General features: G+C 46.1%; 1 protein-coding gene across 2 annotated transcripts in view; it reads right to left on the bottom strand.

Moving 5' to 3' along the window:
- CDCP1 (CUB domain containing protein 1) overlaps window positions 1–22,494 on the bottom strand; it is a 97,324-nt gene that overhangs the window by 18,285 nt on the left and 56,545 nt on the right. For both annotated transcript variants that reach the window (XM_088462992.1, XM_088462985.1), the window contains exons 4-6: window positions 20,822–21,169; window positions 9,902–10,120; window positions 5,564–5,953 (exon numbers count right to left, since the gene is read on the bottom strand). In XM_088462992.1, coding sequence (XP_088319118.1) covers window positions 5,564–5,953; window positions 9,902–10,120; window positions 20,822–21,169 — 957 coding nt within the window. The remainder of the gene's footprint in view (window positions 1–5,563; window positions 5,954–9,901; window positions 10,121–20,821; window positions 21,170–22,494) is intronic.

Genomic DNA, 22,494 nt, shown 5'->3' on the forward strand with positions numbered 1-22,494 from the left:
CGGCTTACCTTGTTTCAGTATGCCGGGCCCCCTGGTGTAGGAATAATGATAGGCAACGGGATTTCGTTGACGCCTATCATTTGGTCTGCATTTCAACCGTCGGCTTCCTGACTGCATACCAAACAAAACACCTGAAGCATAATGTCGACAGTGAAATGGTCGACCCCATAATGTCAACATAGTTAAAATGACAACACATGAAATGTTGACAGTTAATATGTCGACAACAGAAATTTTAGGGTTAAGGTGAATTGTGTGACATTATTACCGGCCGACATTTTGAATATGTCGATATTGTCGTTGTCAATATTTTGGTGTCTACATAATGAAGGTCATAAAAATATACCAAACTCCACATCTCTACACTAATAATCTCGCAAATGCCACATTTTACTAAAATAATGTAAAAACAGGTGTTTTCACATTATTTTAGCATCACTTAAATGTATTAAAACACTACTCCAAACCCTTACATTTGCATTATCTTAGTAAGCAGATCACATTTCCCATACTTGTAATGGGAAAACGTGATCTGCCCAAATTTACTAAAATACAAGACCCTGCGATAATATTGGCACCTGGAGATTGCGTTATTAGAGCTTTCCCTGTCTCACAGACTCCTGCTCTGATCAACCTTGTCTATCTAAATACACTATAAGTTGATAGATGTAAAAAATAAAGAAAGCAAAACAAACACAAGGACTGGTGGATCCGGTGAGCTCCTCTGCAACTCCGGTCAGCTGATCACCGGGCTCCTGCTCTGTGACGCTGGTCAGAAGTTCTGTGCTGTAAAAGGAGATGCCGGCATCACAGAGGAACTCACCAGATCACCGATCACCAGTTCCTGCGTTCAGGTAAGTGTTAGCTTAGCGTGGGGGGGGAGGTGTTAGCAGACGGTCACACTCTCAGGGTATTTTTTGTGAAAAATACCCTGAGAAGTGTGGGAAGCGGAATCGCAGGGACAGAACTTTCTTGCAAGTTCTGTCCCTGCATGTGATATTTGATACATCCTGGCAATCTGTCCAAGGGCTCTATTTACTAAAATCCGCCTATTGAATGCAGATTGTAGTGTGATATTACCGAGTGAATTCGCATTGCGAATTCAGGCAATATCACAGGGATTTACTACAAATCCCTTACAGGGACAGAGTTTGCGATAAAGCTCTGTCCCTGCAAATCCCCTTCGGAGCCTTATCACGGTATTTTCGCAAAAAATACCGTTATTAAGTGCCCGCGCATACGCTGACCGGTCGCCGCTGCTACCCCCCCCCAGCGCTAAGCCCCGCTCCCGCGATCACGGACCCCCGCGACCCCCCCTCTCCCTTAATTACACTTACCTGCATGCTCCTGGCCTCCGGTGATGTTCTCCATTCCTCCGGTCAGGTGATCTCCCATACTGCACTGGGGCCCGATCACCTGATGACCGGGCAGCAGTGCACTATGGGAGACCAGCTGACCGGAGGTGAGTCATCACCGGAGGCCCGATCACCGGTCCCTGGAGTCGGGTAAGTAAAATTTTTTTTTTGTTACTTTTTTTTTTTTCTTTTATTTACAGTAATCAGCTTGCGGCCTGTTTAGACCACACAGCTGATCACTGGGACCGACTCCCGGCTCTGCTCTGCCCGTTAGAGCAGGGCAGGAGTCCGGTAACCGGGGGAGACCCTCGATAACGCCACCTCCAGGTGGCGTTATTATCACAGGGCTTTCTCCGGTATTTTTTCACATTTTATTTTTAGTAACTCTGGTCGGATCACATTTCCCATTACAATTATGGGAAATGCGATCTGCTTTACTAAAAATAAGTGATACTTAGGGGTTGGAGTAGAATTTTACGAATTCTATTCCAATTGCCCTGTAGTAACTGTAGGTGATACTAAAATAATGTGAAAAGGGTGTGAAAACACCCTTTTTCACTTTATTTTAGTAAAAATAATGTTAATAAATAGAGCCCTAAATATCACATTACGATTTTGGGCGAATTTATCACAACCCATCCGGATCTGAGATGTGGATTGATTGGGCTCTATTAATTATCATTATTTTTACTAAAAAAAAGTGAAAAAGGGTGTTTTCACACCCTTTTCACATTATTTTAGTTTCACCTAAAGTTACTAAAGGGCAATTGGAGTAGAATTCATAAAATTCCACTCCAACCCTAATTATCACTTATTTTTAGTAATCAGATTGCATTTCCCATCATTGTAATGGAAATGCGATCTGCCTGGTATTTACTAAAAATAAATTCTGAAACAACATACCGGGGGAAACCCTGTGATAATCACGCCACATGGAGGTGGTGTTATCCAGGGTCTCCCCCAGTTACCGGACTCCCACTCCATTCTAACAGGCAGAGTAGAGCCTGTAGCCGGCCCCAGTGATCAGCTGTGTGGCCTAAACAGACCACACGCTGATCACTGCTAAAAAAAAAAAAAATAGTAGAAAAAAAGGAGGACATCACCGGAGCCCGATCAACGGAGGTAAGTGCAATTTAGTGAGGGGGGGGGTCGCGATCGCGGGAGCCTGGGCTTAGCAGCAGCTGGTCGGCGCATGCGCGGGCACTTGTAACAGTATTGCTTGCGAAAATACCGTGATAAGTGTGCGGAGGGGATCCGCAGGGACAGAGCTTTATCGCAAGCTCTGTCCCTGCAAGGGATTTTTAGTAAATGCCTGTGATATTGGCTGAATTCCCAATGTGAATTCAGTCAGTAATATCACACTACAATCTGCATTCAAAATGCGGATTGTAGTAAATAGAGCCCTGTGATAAATATGCCCTTAAACCTCATACATTACACACACAATGGGGCTGATTCTGAGTTGGGAGCAAAGAAAAATGAGCAACGTTTCACCTCAGTACAGCCATGCTGCACTGCAATTTTAAAGTGATGTAAAATGTGCAGAGATTTAGATTTGGGAGGGGGTGTCCAACTCTAAACTCAAATTTAAAAAGTGTAAAAATAAATCTGTCCAGCAATAGTGGGCTATATACAAAAGCAGCCAGTATTTACCCTGCATGCAAAAATAATAAATGTATTTGCACCCCTTGCATTGCAGTATGGTTTGTTCTAGATGTAAAGTTTCTGCCTTTTATTGGTTTTCTCCGAAATCTGAATCAGTCCCAATGACCTTCTGCTCCAAGCCCATCTAAAGCTGGGTATACACCAAATGACGTGAGTACCCAGCGATGTGACTGACGACCCCCCCCCCCCTCCAACCCCTCCTCTCTTCTGGCAGGCTGATATATCGAGCAGTCGGTACTCATTGGACAATTCAGTGCCCAACCGCCCGATATGTCGGCCCCTGCCGCATTCCGCTGTATGGTGTTGTCAGCCACATTGTCAGGTTGAGCTGCATGTAGGGCCGACCTGACGATGTGGCTGATGACCCCACGGGACATAGTGGGTATACTAGACTATTTGAACGATCTGTCGTTAAGAGCACAAGGGGCCATTGGTAACATACTGATTTGCAAAACTTAAATAATAGTGCATTTTGTCCTGTAAGTGTCCTGTGCTATAGCAATTAGAGGACAGCTATCCTCTTTAAATTTTAAAGCTTTCCTGTGTTTTAAATGGAGATACCCTGGAAAAAGATCTGGCGATAGCCATCAGCATTGGCAGATTTTACCTAAGGGGCTGCAACAATACAGGGACTGCATAGCTGTGTCTTCCCATTGGAATTGCATACCGCTAATCATACATAGGACAGGCTTTCCCAGGGGGAGGCATTTTTTTCCCCCTGGGACTGCCAGTCTGGACTGCAATTAGCAGAGAGAGCGCTTCCAATGGGAAGCCACTTCTCTGCTATAAAGGCAGCCCTACCTGGCTTGTAGGGGCAGCATCAGATACAGTCCCTAGAAGCCTGGGTTGTTTTTTCATTTGTGCGCATGTGCAGGATCGCGGTCCCATAAATGTGCACAAATCGTACATTTCGGAGCGGCAGAGAAAGCAGGACTGCAGACCCTCAGGAAATCACAGGTAGGAGCCACTGCTGGTCATCAGCACCCTGGAGGCTTTGACAGACAATGGGTTTTCTCCCTAAAATAACTAAAATATACCTACATTCAACATAGCCCTATAGACAGCTGACATGGAGTACACTCACATAATCTAGCTGTATTAAGGGGACATTCTGGGAGAATAAGCAACTACTGAATATTTGGATCGTTGGGGTAGATGTATTATAGCAGCACTTAACGTGCCACTATAACGCTTCCTGCTTCGCCTCTTTACTGAGGCAAAGCAGGAAGCACTACCGATGAGATGTATGAACATCGGCCGGAGAGGGGGAGCGTTAACTCCCCCCTCCGGCGCTACCCGCTAGAGACCGCAGCGCATCAGCCTAGTGCTGATGAGCTGTGTGTCAGTCCTGGCCGGCTCCACTGAGCATGCACGGGATCTCGCAAGTATCGTGAGATCGCCACGCACAGCCTGGAGCCAGCAGCCGCCACAGCAGGGACAGCGCTGTCCCTGCTGTGGGGATAGGGCAGCGCCAGGCTGTAGCTGTCGACAGTAACAGCTACAGCGGGCCAAACGGTCAGGTAATATGACTGTTCGTACATGGCCCAGGCATCAGCGCGACAATAATGACAGGGGCGCATATCGCCCCTGTCATTTGCCGCTAAACCCCCGATCATACATTGGGTAGAAGTGGTATCAGCGCACACAACGTGCGCCGATTCTGCTTCTGTGCTTCTTACTTCTCCCCAATGGTCTTTCCTAGGGTAACCAGCTGAATACTGGTCTGACTATACAGTGTTGCTCCTCAGATACCAATGCCTAATCATTATGAGTCACTCAGCCACAGGAGACTGAGAACAAAAGCAGCATGTACAGTACTTACTACTCATTGGATGAGCTCAGCATGTAATAACAGAGGTGTCAGGAAAGTGCAACTTGTGACTACAGTATATATAGCTTATGCAGTATGAGCATATTGCAAGTACAGCTGCTGGGAGAGGCGTACAAGGTCACTTTGTTCAGCATTCATGGCCAGAGCATCTTCAAATAGGAAATAGAGCCCTAGTCCCTGTAATTGGGAAAGGCTGAGCTAGGGGTGGGCAAGCGGTGCTGTCGCAGAGGGTGTAGGGCCCTGGGTGGTGACATCGCACAGCCCCACGCCACCTGCATGTGTGTATTACAGGGTGTCTGGAACTAATTATGGGATAATTAGTATAATTTCCCTGCATTGGTTATAACTTGGCACAATTATCCCTATGGCTACATGCATTTTCTGTAATCAACAACTAGCTGTTACTGACTGCTTTGGGGCTCATTTTCATTTGGATGTAAGTCAGGTTTATGACATGCCTCTCAGATGTAGCAGTACGCCGCGCTCATAGGTGTTACTTTTACAATCTCCCTGAAATAATTTTTCAATGGTAGGCAAGTATGGTGGGCAGGCTATCCTGCTTTCCTCTACCTTTTCTTGCTGGTTTGACTATTAAGTTTACGAAGTTAACTGGCATCCTATAGAAAGCCTACTAACATAACCTATATATACACAGCATATTTACATTCTCAAAGTAACATTTTGCCACCCTTAATCTTAAACTGCTTCATACCTTTAATGAACGACACAAAAGACACATGTAGATCATGCTCAAGTAGCTTGTTAGGATTTCCGTTCGGTGGTGTGTTCAAAATGATGGTAACGTTGTCTCTCATCTGAATCTTTTCAATGGACCCATTTGGGCAAAAGGCCCCAATTTTGAACTGATCTCTGTCAGTGCAGCTGAAGATGTCATATGTGAATCCTGTGGCTGTTACATTGCACGGTTTGTCCTGGACTTGCTGTTGTAGGTAAATGGACTTGGATACTATTTCAGTACTAATGTGTTCTGGAGCGATCAGCTTCCAAGTGTACGTCTCCAGTCTCACGGGGAATTCAACTAAAGATTTAGGGATGTTGAGGGACACGTTGCTTATATTGCAGATTTTTGTATCCCAGCATGCTAAAAACACAAAAGAAAAGGAAAAACAAATGAAATATCAGTTTGGCTCTACACAAGTATGTTATCTATTATCCCATTTTGAGACTCAGGGCCCCATTTAACAGCGATGTATAACCCCTTTAGCACTTTTGAAAGGGGTTATGTCATCCTTTCTGTATTTCATCCCTTCTGTAAGATTACCACTGTTTGTCACTGCATCGCTCTTTCTTCCAGGCACTGCCGGGTCCCTGCCGGGTTAAAGTGCCATGCATATGCACAGACAGATCGTCGTGCATGCGCATGACATAGAAACCAGTCTCTGGCAGTGATAGGCTGCAAGCAACTGAATGGAGGACCTCACCAACGAGAAGGACATCGTTGGACCTCATCGGAGGGGTAACTAATGATAAATACCAGTGGCATATTCGTTTGTATCACTGCCACTAGTATTTAGGATCGCTACTAATGGGCCCTAAGGGTGTTTTCCACAATTTGAAAGAATAAGCCCAAAACATTCTAAATCTAAGAAAAAAAATTGAGCCCTAGATTTCTCCACACATTTGCCTATTCCCTGTGACTTTAGGAACAAACAGTCATCATATTTTATGGTGACACTGAAGAGTGGGGAATTAGCGCATATTAATAAAACCAATAGGCACAATACAGGACATTCCAAAAAATACAAATTCAAGAATAGTAAGACATTAAGCTTATACCCCTTTTCCTCCAACATGAAAATCCTGGGTTATTGCACATGAAAACGCAACCACCCAGGAATTTTGTCAGTGGAAACGTCTCCACCTGGTCCAGTCACCCAGGAATCCTTCCCAGGTACCTAGCAGGGTTTTACATAGGAAGGACACGGGTGAGTTACAGTGTAAATGGATAACCCAGGTCGCCCGACCTGGGTCCCATTTACAGCACAGGGAGACACGCATTCCAGCGCAAGGAGATTTCATCTCCAAGTGCTGGCACTGCACCCGTGTGCACGACGCCTATCTAGAAATAACCTGGATCGGCGTCCTGATGGAAAAAGGGTCTATCCCAAATCTGACCAGATTTGGAACTGTGGGGTCTATATACTAAGCCTTGGATTAGTACATAAAGTGAAGGGAGATAAAGTCCCAACCAATCAGTTCCTAACTGCCATGTCACAGACTGTGTTTGAAAAATGACAGGTAGGAGCTAATTGGTTGGGACTTTATCTTCATCCAAGGCCCTTGGAACACAGGGCTCTTATTTACACCCCTGTGTTCCATATCTCGGGTAAGACTCAGGACTTTGATGGAAGAGTGGTATTAAAGACCTATCTTATTCTGTACAATACATTCTTATTGTAGACGTTACATAATGTCTTACAGTATGTACAGTTTTATGCTTAATGACTAAGAGTAAAACTGTACACAACTGTAAGCAGTGATGTTCCCCATTTCCTAGAACTGCAGAGACCAGGGTCTGCGACTTCCTGGCCTTGGCTACGGAGCTGCAAGGGGCAATCTGAGTCACAAAAGATACAATACTGCCCCTTCAGACGCAGCACGAAGATTCGCGATGCAATCAGAAGGTGTCTATTTACACCAGACGTCTCCTGCTGCATCTGCATATTAGTTGTAAGGTATTGCACAGCCACTTCCCATAGCCAGCAGTTGTAGGTCGTGATGGAAAATATCTTCATAGGCCACAATCATCCCCACTCCAGATATGTTCCTCTACTCTAATACCACCATTGCATCTTGCTCAGAAGGGGAACACCAATATATAGAAGCGAAGCCAGGGGGAGCGACACTATAAATGTAGCGGGTTGGGGTAACCCAGAAGCATCAAGCAGGATGGCGGGCACGGATCCTGGCAGCTGATACGGGGAGACCTGGCATAACCCCTGAACGGTGGGAATTGGCCCATCTCAGGTAAGAGCCACAAGAAACCCAAAGATGGTGGGAGTTGTCCTACAGAACTAGTAAGTCCATAGGGGTCTATTTATCAAGCAGTGACAAGTATGGATAAGTGAACCAGTGGAGAAGTTGCCCTTAGCAACCAATCAGCTTTGAAGTAGCATTTATCAAGTACACGCTAAAAAATAATAGGTAGGAGCTGATTGGTTGCTATGGGCAACTTCTCCACTGGTCCACTTCTCCATGCTTTTCACTGCTTGATAAATAGACCCCATAGTTTCCTACCTATACCACCAGGGTCGGGCATTAGGCCTGTGGAACATGGTCAGAGACTAGGCTTGTGGGTGGTAGTTGGGCAATAGGCCCAGGCAGTATAAGGAGAGCGCTAGGCTCAGGATACATAAAGGGCAATAGGCTCAATAGGGTTCCCCCTGCATTATTAGGCAGCAATAGGCCCAGTTCCCTCCTAAAGACCACCCCTGCCTCCACTCCCAGCCAGCATAGCAAAGCTCCACCTCTTCCTCCTCACAGACAGGACACAAAGGAGCTGGGTGCAGCTGAGTGAAAGTGATCTGCCGGGAATCTTTGTAATGGTGTCTGCACTGCCTGGTGGTAAGTGCATTATTATTATTATTATAGTAGTAGTAATAATAATAGTAGTAGTATTTTCACACCCTTTTCACATTATTTTAGTTTCACCTAGTTACTAAAGGGCAATTGGAGTAGAATTCGTAAAATTCTACTCCAACCCCTAAGTATCACTTATTTTTAGTAATCAGTTTGCATTTCCCACACTTGTAATGGGAAATGCAATCTGTGTGCAAGTTACTAAAAATAAATTGTGAAAAAAATACCGGGGAAAGCCCTGTGATAAAAACGCCACCTGGACGTGGCGTTATCCAGGGTCTCCCCCGGTTACCGGACTCCTGCTCCGCTCTAACGGGCAGAGCAGAGCCCGGAGCCGGCCCCAGTGATCAGCTGTGTGGTCTAAACTGACCACACGCTGAAACACTGTGAAGAAAAAAAAAAGTAAATAAAAAAAAAATACAAAAATAAATTAACTTACCTGAGTCCAGGGACCGGAGTTCGGGACTCCGGTGATGTCCTCCCTCCGGTCAGCTGGTCTCCTATACTGCACTGTGGCCCGGTCATCAGGTGACCGGATCCCAGTGTAGTATGGGATGTCAGCTGACCGGAGCCATGGAGGACATCACCGGAGCTCGGATCATGCAGGTAAGTGCAATTAAGGGAGGGGGAGGTCGCGATCGCGGGGTTTAGCGCTGGGGGGGTAGCAGCGGCGGCCGGTTGTTGCATGCGCGGGCACTTGTCACGGTATTTTTTGGGAAAATACCGTGATAAGTGTGCGGAGGGGATTCGCAGGGACAGAGCTTTATCGCAAGCTCTGTCCCTGCAAGGCATTTTTAGTAAATCCCTGTGATATTGCGAATTCAGTCGGTAATATCACACTACAATCTGCATTCCCAATGCGGATTGTAGTAAATAGACCCCTATGTCACTTGAAAGATGGAGAGGTTGACAAGACATATAGGGTCCACAGCTCATGCCTTCTTAGGCTGATCAAGTGCCTGGTCTCCGATGCAACACAAACGTGTACATTCCCTTAGCATACATACTTTACAGTCACAAGATGACAGCCTGTTTGACATGTTACTTTGAAGAAAAAAATATAATCTACAAATAACTTAAGAGCTCATACACCGTCTGCTTACCTGCTTATTGAACACTGCTCTATCTGCAATACAAATAGTAAACCCTATGAGGATACATGAGTGTTCACAGAGAACCCTCAACCGATAAAAAATAGTAAGTTCCATGGTCATGATGTGGCACAATCCTCATGTAGTTCAATCAACCCTATTTGTATTGTGAATTGACCGATGAATATAAATTAAATAAATATACTGCACCACAGGCACAGGATAAGCAACCATGAGTATGAGCCTGAAAAGCAGGATCAGAGTCTGATGCATGTTTAGAAACGGTGAATAGAACAAAAAAAAGCAAAGTAACTTGATTGAGAGAAAACAACAATTACAATGATTGTGTATATTCCTACCTATTTCTTTTTCTGCTGTTACAGTCAGACTGTTCATATTCTCACAGAAGAAAGAAATTTGATAGTATTTGCCTCCTTCAAGCACAAGCTCCTCATCACAGACAGCACGAACCTTGCAGATCTTACATTGAGGGGTAAATTGACGTGGTGTAGGTTTTCTCTTTCCTATACGTACAACCAGATTTTGTTCCCTGGTAAAATCCAGATGGTATACTTTGCCTGAGGATGGAAGCATAAAACGTCACCAACACAACGATCGATTGCGAATATTCACAGTATTAAGGAAATGGTTATTGCAGTTATTGCATATTGTGTAAATTAAGCAATAGCATATCATATAATCTATATTATAAAGTTCAGTGACAAATAAAGAACCAGGTGCTTTGGTACAGATAAACATCAGGGGACCAACACAGCACAATTACTTATATATGGATATATACATTATATTCTGTCATTAAGAATAAATACTGAGATATTTTAAAATACTAAAGTAGTTCTGAAGTGAGCATTGTTTTTTTTTTTATTCCTTTAATGCATACATGCCTACTCTCCTGAAAGTTGTAGGAGGCTCCCGTGTTTCGGGTAATCCCCCCGCATACTCGGTAGCGTAGACACTTCTCCTGCATTCCTGCCCACTTCCTAGTGAAGTGGGCAGAAATTTCACAGAGATCGGTGGTCTCAGTAGGGGACGGGGCTTAATCATTTGGCCCCACCTCCTATTTAAATATGCGCTATTTGCAGCAATTTCACATGAGGGGCGGGGCTTAATTATGCAAAACATCAGGTCCCGCCAGTGGCGGAACTGGCGACGGTGCAGCCCGTGGCTTGCACCAGGGCCCGCTGTGGTGCAGGGGCCCATAGCCCCTGCAGCCACAAGTGCCGCTTCCCCCGCCACCAGTGTTCCCCGGGCCCCACAGTGTAGTGCAGCCTGCAGTCAGTGCGGTCTGCAGTACACAACACACACCGCCACCAGTCCCGGGTAGTACACTTGTACTACCCGGCGGCGGTGGTGTTTGTTTGGGCATCCAATGAGAGTCAGACAGACTCTCATTGGCTGCTACGTCCACTGAGGGAGCCGGGCTGGAGCTCACTCATGAGCTCTGCCTTCCGACTCCTGCAGTGGGTGATGGGAGAGACCTCATGACATCTCTCCCATAGTGCAGAGTGAGAATGGGTCGAGAGGACCTAGGAGCAGACAGCGGCGGGCGCAGGAGTGGGGATTCAGGTAAGCGTTTTTTTATAGGCGGACTACTACTGGGGGCACTGCACATAGGGGGACTACTACTGGGGGCAATGCACATAGCGGGGACTACTACTGGAAGCACTGCACCTAGGGGGAACTACTACTGGGGGCACTGCACCTAGGGGGAACTACTACTGGGGGCACTGCACATAGCGGGGACTACTACTGGGGTAACTGCACATAGCAGGGACTACTACTGGGGGAACTGCACATAGGGGGACTACTACTGGGGGCAATGCAGATAGCGGGGACTACTACTGGAAGCACTGCACCTAGGGGGAACTACTACTGGGGGCACTGCACATAGGGGGAACTACTACTGGGGGCACTGCACATAGCGGGGACTACTACTGGGGTAACTGCACATAGCGGGGACTACTACTGGGGTAACTGCACATAGGGGGTACTGCACTCTTTCAAAACAATTATTGTTCAGTGCATAACCCTGAACAATAATTAGCAGGGCCGTATTAAGGCTTCTGGGGGCCCCATGGCAACTAAGTTGTGGGGGCCACTACAATCCACACAAAGTCTACCCTCCTCCTCCTAAGCCACATGGAGCCTACTGCTCCATCCCCGATGGGCAGGGGCAAATTTAGGATTTTCTGGGAGGTGCGTGCTGGCTGTGGCTGCTATCTATAATTATGTATCTATATTATATATCTATACATACATAATTATAGATAGCAGCCACAGCCAGCACGCACCTCTTTCTTTCTTTTTTTTTATTGTGAGAAGTTGGGAACATCCACTGTTCCTCTGTCTGCGTTCTCTGGACTTAAGACCAGCCCCCAAACTTAAGCCCCGTCTCCCGTTACTGCCTGACATAAGCCCCGCCTCCCTATCGACGTCCACTGTCAATCTCTGCAAATGCAGGGAGGGTCTGGATAGGTGGAGAGGCAGTGACGTGGACCAGCCGCATCACTGCAAGGGGGTGTGGCTTCGGCAGGTGCGATCGTGTCCCGTCCATGGATGTAGAGTAATCTGTTGGGACCTGAGTCTTTAAAGACAGGTTCCGGACGTCCCGTCACAGCAGTCTGTCAGCAAATAGACAGCTGCCGGAGTCAGACTCCCTCTGTCCTTTTCAGTGCTTGGAGCTTGCGCTCTGCCAGAACCGCCCCTGGGTTGGAGTGATCCAGGCACCAAACAGTTAACAAGCTCTCAGCTCCCAGGATACACTGGGTACTCCTCCATATATACCCCGCCCCTGGCTACAGGCAGTTAGTTTGTAACCAAACCCAAAGCAGGAGAAGGAAAAAGATTAGAAGGACAATTGTACTTTAGAAACACTCTCTCTTAACAAAAAATATAAACCCAGCGCAAAATCAATTAGGGTACTGTATAATGTCCTCTCTTAAGAAGAGGGAATCACAAAAAACACAAAAGAAAAGATTACCCAATAACACCAGGTCGTTAGGGTGGGTGTCCTGTGGACCCTATGGTCCTTGAAGAAAAAGAGTTAACAAAAGGTATGTTATACCACAACTCTTAATTTCTTCTTCGGGGTCCATAGAGTCCACAGAAATTACCTTGGAGAGGTCCCAAAGCATTTCCCTTAAGGGTGTGGACGCTCCTGTGTTTCAGTAGAAAAGAGAATCCTACAACCAAAGGAAGCATCCTGAGAGGCAAATGTGTCAAATGCATAAATTGACAAAGATGTGGACAGAATTATGCAAGGCAGGTGGTTGCCTTGCATAATTGTTCAGCAGAGGCACCACGACGAAACTCCCACGATGGTCCCACAGATTGAGTAGAATATGCTGTCACTGTGTTTGGAACAGAGAGATCAGCTTGTGTGTAAGCTTGAGAAATTGTCATATGAAGCCATCTAGCCAGAGTTTGTTTGTTAGCTGGCCAGCCTTGCTTATGACAGCCATACAACCCAAAAAAAGAATCTGATTTCCTAATGGAGTTGGTGCGATTCATGTAGGGCTTGTACAAAATCCAGAGAAGCTTCACCTGCCGAGAGGCCTAAAGACTGGAAAGCTGAAACCACAATTTCTTCACTTACATGAAACCGGGACACAACCTTAGGAAGGTAACCCACCCTAGTATGAAAAACAGCTCTAACTTGATGAAAAATCAAAAATGGAGAGCGAAAAGAAAGGGCTGCCAAATCATAGACCCTATCTATGGGCAGAGGCAATAGCAAGAAGAAAAACTGTCTTTGCTGTCAACCACTTTAGGTCTACTGATTTCAGGGGTTCGAATGGGAGAGCATGTAGAGCCCTGAGAACAAACGTCAAATCCCACGGAGCTACCAGTGGGACAAAAGGAGGCTGAACCTTGAAAAAACGTCCTAATATCAGGCAACTGGGCAATCCTTTGCTGAAACCAAACTGCAAGTGCAGGTGCCTGAACCCTCAGGGTGACCAGACAGAGACCCCGGTCTAATCCAGCCTGAAGAAAAGAAAGCACTTGAGAGTGCCAAATTCTGTAATAAATGCAGGCACAGGAAGGTTTCCGTGCCCTAAGCATCGTCTGAATTACAGCAGTGGAAAAACATTGGCCCTCAAAATGGAAGTTTCAAGAGTTACGCCGTCAGAGACAGACGAGGAAGGTTCGGATACAGGCAGTGGACCCTGTATTAACAGGTCTGGCCTTAGAGGAAGAGGCCACAGAGTGTCTATGGAGAGACTCTGGAGGTCGATGAACCAATGGCGTCTGGGCCAAACTGGGCTATCAGTATTACTTTCCCACCCTCCTGCTTGTATTTTCTGATGACCCTTGGAAGAAGGGAAAACATATGAAACAGATACACCAGTCTGAAGTTCCACTTCACTGCTAGAGCGTCTACAAACTCGGCTGCAGGATCCCTGCTTCTAGTCCCGTACCTGGGGACCCTGTGGTTGTGGCCTGAGGCCATGAGATATACCTCTCGAAGACCCCACTTGTCCACTAGGCTCTGAAATACATGCCGGAGAGTGGGCTCTTCATCCACAGGTATATCCTGCCGACTTAGGAAGTCCGCTTCCCAATTGAGGACTCCTGGTATAAATACTGCAGAGATCGCTGGAAGATGACATTCTGCCCAGAACAGAATGTTTGACACTTCCGCCATGGCAACCTGACTCCGCGTGCCTCCATGATGATTGAGGTAGGCTACTGCGGTGGCATTGTCGGACTGTACCTGGACAGTCCTGTCCTTTAGTACCTCCTATGCCTGAACTAGCGCTCTGAATACTGCACGTAGTTCGAGGACGTTTATGGACTGGAGTCTTTTCCTGGTTGTCCATTTTCCCTGAAATGTGTGTCGACCCATCACTGTGCCCCATCCACGGAGTCTGGCATTGGTAGTGAGGAGCACCCAATCTGGAATCCAGAATGGGCGACCCCTGTTGAGACGAAACGTCTGTAACCACCATGACAGGGACAGTCGCACTTCTGGCGAGAGACGGATCGTATGTGACTTTATTGAGTGGTACTCCCCATTCCAATGTGAGGGGATTAACCGTTGCAATGGTCTGGAGTGGAATTGAGCATATTCCACCATGTCGAAGGTGGACACCATGGATCCCAGGACCTGCATTGCTGACTGAATAGATACTGACTGGTTGTGGAGAAACCTGCGTATCTGCAACTGAAGGGCCGCAATCTTGTCTTCTAGCAGATATATCCTCTGTGCCAGAGAATCCTAGCGTGCCCCTAAATGTACCATCTGTTGTACTGGGAGAAGCGACGACTTCTTCCAATTTATGATCCAGCAATGTCTGTATAAACAGGTAATCGTCAGTCTGAGATGATGCTGCAACACCTGTGGAGATTGTGTCAATATCAGGAGCTCGTCCAGGTATGGCAGTATTCTGACTCCATTGTGCCTGAGGCAGGCCGTCATTACCGCCATGAATTTTGGTAAATACCCAAGGGGCTGTTGACAACCCAAAAGGCAGCGCCTGAAATTGGAAATGTTTCTGCAGCACCGCAAACCTCAAAAACAGTTGATGGGACGGTGTAATTGGCACATGAAGCTATGCATCCTGAATGTTCAAAGACACCATAAAATCCCCTGGTTCCATTGCCAACACAATTGACCGAAGGGTTTCCATACGGAATCTGGGTACCCGGATAAATGTATTGAGGCCCTTTAGATTCAGAATAGGCTGATGAGACCCATTGGGTTTTTGGATTAAAAATAGGTTAGAATAATAACCATTTACTAGTTGATTCACTGGAGCCTGGATTATTACCCCTGAAACCAGCAGAGACTGAATGGCCTGCTTGATGGCCAAGGCTTTTGCAGACTCTGCTGCAAGAGTTATGCGAAAAAACCTTTGCGGGGGACTTTTCCAGAAGGTAAGGGCGTACCCTTGAGAGACCACCTCCCGAACCCAGGCGACTGTTGTTGTGCTATGCCAGGTGTATGAAAACTGAAGAAATCGGCCTCCTACCCTGGATCCCCAAGGGGGAGGCCCGCCCCATCAGGCCGCGGGTCTATCCTTGGACTTAAAAGCCGGATGTCTGTTTGGCCATGGTTTCTAACATTGCGGTTTCCTGCGAGAACTGGTTCTAGAGGAAGACTGACCTTTTGCTTTTCCTTGCGGCCGAAAGGCTCGAAAGGACGACAGCCTAGGTCTAGGAGTCAATGCTGAAGGTAGACCAGCTGTTTTAGAGGCTGCCACTGTAGCAACAGTCTTATCCAGTTCAGTCCCAAACAGAATGCCTCCCGTAAGCGGAAAGGATTCCAGGGCTTTTATGGATCCTGCATCTGCTTTCCAGTCCTTTAACCAAAAGGGCTCTGCGAGCCAAGACTGAGACAGCTGAGGCCTTAGAGGATAGATTACCCGCATCCAACGCTGCCTCTCCCAAATAGGAAGCTGCCTCCTTAACATAGGAGATAATTGTCAGCTATTCTCTGGAAGCCTCTTTAAGAATGTCTTCCAGTGCCATCATCCATTCTTCAATGGCTTTAGAAACCCAGACCATAGCCATGGCCAGGCGAGTAACAGCTCTTGAGAGAGAAAGGACCGCCTTGAGACAGGCTTCAAGTCTCCTATCTGTGTAACCCCTAAGATAGGATGCAGTGGGTATGGAGAATGTGGCACTCCTGACCAGATGTGCTACATGCGCGTCTACTGAAGGCGGAACTTCCCATTTGGCGCACTCATCTGGTGGAAGGGGATGTAAGGCCGTAACCTTCTTTGTAATATGGAATCGCCTATCCAGAGAATTCCATGCTTCCCTCATAAGTTCCGAGTGTGCTCAGATTTGGGAAACTCAGCTTTCACAACTTTCTGGCGTTTAAATACTGAAGCCTTTCTTTGCACTGGCTCCTCATTATTTATGTTTAGTACAGCTTTGACCGCCCTAATCAAGGAGGGGACATCTGCTGTTGGAGAATGGTCATCCTCTCCCGAGAGAGATTCCTGAGAGGAGCCCTGTATATCCCCACACTCATCAGAAGATGCACCAGAGTCAGCAGGCTGGACAGAATGATAGGATGAGGCCGACCGCCTTCTAGTTTTAGCCTATACCGGTCTAGCTGCTTGCAGTGGTTGCTGAAAAGCAGCAGAGGACGAAGCCATACTCTGACCTGAGTGGCATAAACATCCATCCAGTATGGATACACAGAGGGCATAAACATAGTAGGATTTAGCTGCTGAGGGTACCCCATAGTCATAGCCAGCCTAGGGGCCACCAACCGGTCTACAACCTGCACCATGATCTGGGAAAAGGAAGTCCAGGGGGGTTCCTGCCCAGGAGCTGGTAGGTTTGACTGATGTAGTGACTCTTTAAAACAGTGACCACATAATCCATCTTGTATGAAATCCTGAAAGGATAACCCCACTTTACAGGCCATACATGACACCAGCACAAGGGCTTCAGCCACCTGTTTCTCAATTTCTTTGGACATAACAATATCACTAATGCTACGCAAAATACTTACAGTCAGGTGCATAAATATTGGGACATTGACAGAATTTTCATATTTTGGCCTCTATTCACCACCACAATGGCTTTGAAATGAAACAAACAAGATATGCTTTAACTGCAGACTTTCAGATTTAATTTGAGGGTAATTTCATCCAAATCAGGTGAACGATGTAGGAATTACATCAGTTTCTATATGTGCCCGAAGAAGAAAGATAGATTGATATAAGGGTCTATTTATCAAGCAGTGAAAAGCGTGGAGAAGTGGACCAGTGGAAAGTTGCCCATAGCAACCAATCAGCTCCTACCTATTATTTTATAGACTGTACTTGGTAAATGCTACTTCAAAGCCGATTGGTTGCTATGGGCAACTTCTCCACTGGTTCACTTCTCCTCACTTTTCACTGCTTGATAAATAGACCCCATAGTTAGATATATAATATATTTCTAACATATATTTTATATAACATAGTTACACACTAACACATACACATTTACAGTATACACACACATATATACAGTTACACTAACACATATACAGTATACAATACAGTATACTCACACTAACACATGTATACACATACACACACTAACAATAACACACACACACATATATACACAAACACATACATATCTACACACACTAACATTCATACACATATATACACACTATAACATTACACATACATACTTACACTTTTGATTCAGCAGCTGCAGGTTGCTAGTGGGGGCGAGCACCTTGCATCATTAGGCCCCGTCCCTCACAACATAATGATGCTATTTGCTGAGAAATTGGGGGCGGGCTTGCAGTGTTTGCTCCGCCCCATTGTAGCCAGCCAGCTGTATGAGGAAATAGTTTTGTCAGGGGGGATTTCTAGGTATTCAGAAACCCCCCCTGCAAGCGCCAGTGGCCCACAACTGATTACTTACCTGACCTGAGTCCAGAGAGATCAGCTCCATAGTCCCCTCATCAGCGTCATGGACGTGATGTGTCATGTGACGCTGAGGATGGGACTCTGCAGCCGCTCTCTGCTGTATACAGCAGCACTGACTGTGCTGCTGCAAACATCAGAACTCTAAGCCGTGGCAGCTGAGCCCCCATCCGGGAACAGGTGCCACCAGACACATGTTCTCGGCAGGATCACACCGACCCTGTGTGGGGGCCCCTCTGTGTGTGGGGACCCAGGGACGACCACCCCTGTCGCCACCCCCCCTATATCCAGCCTTGATATAATTAGTCACAGCCTGAAAACCAGTCTGGATCATTCGGTTATCAATCCTGCCTGAGAGTCATTCAGCGAACCCCAGACAGTGAATGGAAATTACCTTTATACATTGTGTATTGTATGGAGGTACTCCAATTATTGGACTGTCACTCAACCGATTGCCAGTGTCTCCCAACCACACACTACAGGTATGTCCTCAAACACGAGATGCCTGACACGAGTGAGATGCGTGTAGCGGTGCAGTATCTTTTCCATGTCTTTTTTTGGTTGAATTTGCATCCTCGTCACTACGTGAAGTGACAAAACCACTTTGTGTGACTGAGTCCAGAATCTGCACAATGGAACTTGAAAAAAAAGCTGTGGCCGCTGCAGCATAGCACTTTGTATACAGATTCAGGGGTCTAGTTACTTATGCTGGGCACACACGGCCACATAAAATGCCTGTCAGACCGACAGACATTTTATCTGGACGGCTGCCAGCCGCAGATGTCACCGGCATACACTGTGAGATTTCTCACAGTGTATTCGGCAGACATCTGCGCTCCGCCCCCGGGGGAGGAGACATTTGCCTGTTCCTTCCGTAGGAAGGAACACAGGAAATGTCTGTCTGTCGGCAGCGGCTGGGCATACACTGCCCGATGCGGCCGACAGTTCAACGGGAAATATCGCATCGGACGGGCATGCTGGACAATCCGGCATGCCTGACCGAGCAATATTTAACCCTCGGTCGCCCCCCCCACACGCTACAATTATCGGGGCGATCCGCCGATATCAGGCGGATCGCCCCGATAATTGTAGCGTGTATGGCCAGCATAAGCAGTGTTAGGAGACAGAGTGAAAATTGATAAGTCTGTGATATGGTGCCAGCCAATCAGCTCCCAACTGTCATTTTTCAAACACGGCCTGTGAGATGGCAGTTGGGAGCTGATTGGCTGGCACCTTATCACAGACTTACCAATTTTCACTCTGTCTCATAACACTGCTTAGCAACTAGACCCCTCAGACTCAGCTGCTTACAGATATACAAGTGTTGAATATCAAATTAATCAGTGCAGTCTTGTCGCATTGCGACTAAGAAGCACATTCAAGAGAAAAAGGAATTTGGCGCAAGGCGAGTCGCATGGAACTTGTCGCTCTGTGAAGGGCTGTTTGGAGCAACTGTGGCAACAGTGTATGAGGACACGGTCACATCTGTACACTCTTATGATCTTTTACTTATCAAAACTCTCACTTTCTCTTAGGATGCTGCCTGGCCATAATCACAAAAAACACAATGAGAGCAGCCTGACAAGGTCCTCTGACTCCCTCTCATCCACTGCTATATTATGTACAGCCACAGTGAGCCTGCTCCTGCTAGGGCGGGTCATCACCCACCCACCCCTGGATCTGCCATGGAAATGGCTTCACTAGAGCTGCACCTCCTCTCTGCTCCTTGCTCAATCAGACATTGCTTCACTTTTTACACCTTTACAATGTAAATAATAACTCACCATTTTAAAGAAGCTTGTCATGACTTTTCAAAGCTTCACGTCCTCACAAAAAACAAATATTATTATTGCACTCCAATCAGCCTACCCCCGGCACAGCTCATAACTTAGAGTTTATTACAAGCCACAGCTTAAGTTGAGCTTAACCCTGTTTGATACTGAACATACTGTAGGACAGTGGTCTCAAACGTTGAGGTGCAAGCTTGTTATCGATTTGGTACAAACCTCCTGAAGAGCTACTAAAATTGTAGAAAACAAAATCTGGCTAATAACCGAACAATTGTAGGTAATTTAATGATAAAAAAAAAAAATATATGTTTCATAGAAAATAAAAATGCATTTAATTATTGCAGTGATATCGTTGTAGTTAAATTTTATTTGCAAACTACAACGATAAGTACAGGCACATTTCACCGTTAATTACCGGCTGCAAGGAGGTACGTGCAGTAGAGGAGCAAAAGATATAGGCAGGGCTGCTGTGTGAGTTTCCGGTAGGGCTAGGCGGGTGTCGCTCGCTCCGCAGTAGTGTAGACGCCGTGGATGGAGCCACGGGGAAGCACGTCAGGTGATTGCTGTAGAGGCTGCATAAATCACCTAACGTGCTTCCCTGTGGCTCCACCCATGGCATCGATGCCATGGGGGAGCACACGTCAGAGGTCACTTCCTCCTAGTTGACTCAGCAATACTGCAGCTAGGTGAGCTACCAAAATTAAGACCGTGAGCTACCGGTAGCTCGCGAGTTACAGGTTGGAGACCACTGCTGTAGGACATAACTCCTTTAGTGAGTACTGTTTGATTATGTCTCGCTCTTAAATAAAACACTTAAGACTTAAATCTGAATTTTTAGTGCCTGGGGAAGATTAAAAAAGCACCCCATTGCCCTCTAGTTTAACTAAACGAACATAAAATATTAATTACGGTGTTTCCTACTTTTGTCCCCTTGGTAACGGACCCTCTTGCACAGCTCTAGATATGGCCTTGATGATGATAATAATTAGTATTCAATGCTTGGCTACATTTGCCACTAAACATAAAGACCTTAAAACTGGTTTAACAGCTTTTAACAAAACTAAAAGTATATTGAGAAACTTACCTCCTTGGCTTTTCTGAATGGTGACACTGAAGTTCAAGTTGAGACCAGGGTAGCCATAATCTACCTCACAGTTTTGCAAGGAAAAATTGAAGTTCTCCTGTATATTTGCATGCTGCTTGTCACCTAGTTTTAGCAATGATGTTTTTGGAAGGTAGTACTCTACATTCACCTCATTTTTCACACACTTGGGCTCGGTATAATTGAGGAACTCCACACTGGCTGCAAAAGCAGGAGGGAAATTGAACTTCCAAGTCACTTTTTCATTACGAGGTAATGCAGCTGGATAGTTTGCGGACAGTAGATTTACACGGGACTCGTTCTGGAAGGTGGATTCCACAATGCCCAGCCCTGTGAAGAGATACATGCATCAGCACAGTGTCTGAGAGATTCTCTGTTTATATGTTTTATTTCGTAAGACAATATGGAAGATCCTATCCATAAAGCAAGAACAATCTGCTCAATGTCTATAATCAGATACCAATAAACAGGTAGCGGACAAATTAAAGGAAAACACTGATTTTAGGGTGCATGTAGCCTTATTATGCCGTGGAATGGAGCCTACTAGTGTCTGGAATTGTTCAGGAGGGATGTAACACCATCCTTACTACAGACAACTAGTGTTCATTCTAGCACACTGCACCTGTCGCAACCCATGCAGTTCCTCTTTCCTGCCTGGGGTGTCGCTCTCTGCTCTGGTGCTTCTAGCAAACTCAGCTGATGCAACAAAATGTTGAGATACAGACCAGAGTGTGCTAGAAGCACCAGAGCAGAGAGTGACAGGCAGGAAAGAGGAACTGCATGGTTTGTGACAGGTGCAGGGTGCTAGAATGAACACTAGACAACTGATGGTGATAAAAATCATTGTCTGAGGGATCACTCCAGAAATTCTCTGCTTAATTGGGTTCAGATCTGGTCACAGAGAAGAATATAAAACATGGCTAACGTCGGAAACATGCTGATCACATCACAGGTGCTGTATGGACGTGGGGGTACTGTCATCCTGGGAGACACTCTTCCCATCAGGAAAGAAATGCCTCAACATGGAGAGGAACATTATTCCCCTGTACCACCAAGTAGTGGGGAGCACAGACTTTCTTCCTGTGGTTTCTCTTTGAGCCAGGCTACTCAAGAATTATAGGCAACCAAGGCAGTCTATCATTTCTATACATTGACAAGTAGTATATACCAGGCGCCAAGGAAGTACTAATTTAGTGGAAAGAATAAGCTGCTGCTCACCACCTGGGAGTGTTTCTACACTTCCCAACAACAAAGTATGCAATGGAAATAAGGTGGAGAAGCGCTGCAGACACAGACACTATTCAGTAAAGTAAAAAATATTATTTAATTTACATACTAAAAATATCAATCTAGTACAATAGAAATTTCTAGCAGATATAATCACGCAAAATATGTATCTCTCAGACTGAATTATACAAAATGTAGCATAAACATATACAATAATAGCAAATGAGAAAAGTGTACACTGTTTGCAAAATCCAGCAAAAGACAATGGGCCGAATTCAATTAAATGCGAAGATGAATAGCCATGGGAGGATGCTCCGGCAGCGATTCAATACACCGTGCTGTGTGCCTGGTCGGGAATTGGTTAAGTCAGAGAATGCCTTTTGATAAAGCTGTGACTGTGCACAGCGAAACGCGTTAAGGGACTGGTT

Source organism: Taudactylus pleione, unplaced genomic scaffold (genome assembly GCF_031769625.1).
Source record: "Taudactylus pleione unplaced genomic scaffold, aTauple2 ptg000053l, whole genome shotgun sequence".
NCBI classification, from domain to species: domain Eukaryota; kingdom Metazoa; phylum Chordata; class Amphibia; order Anura; family Myobatrachidae; genus Taudactylus; species Taudactylus pleione.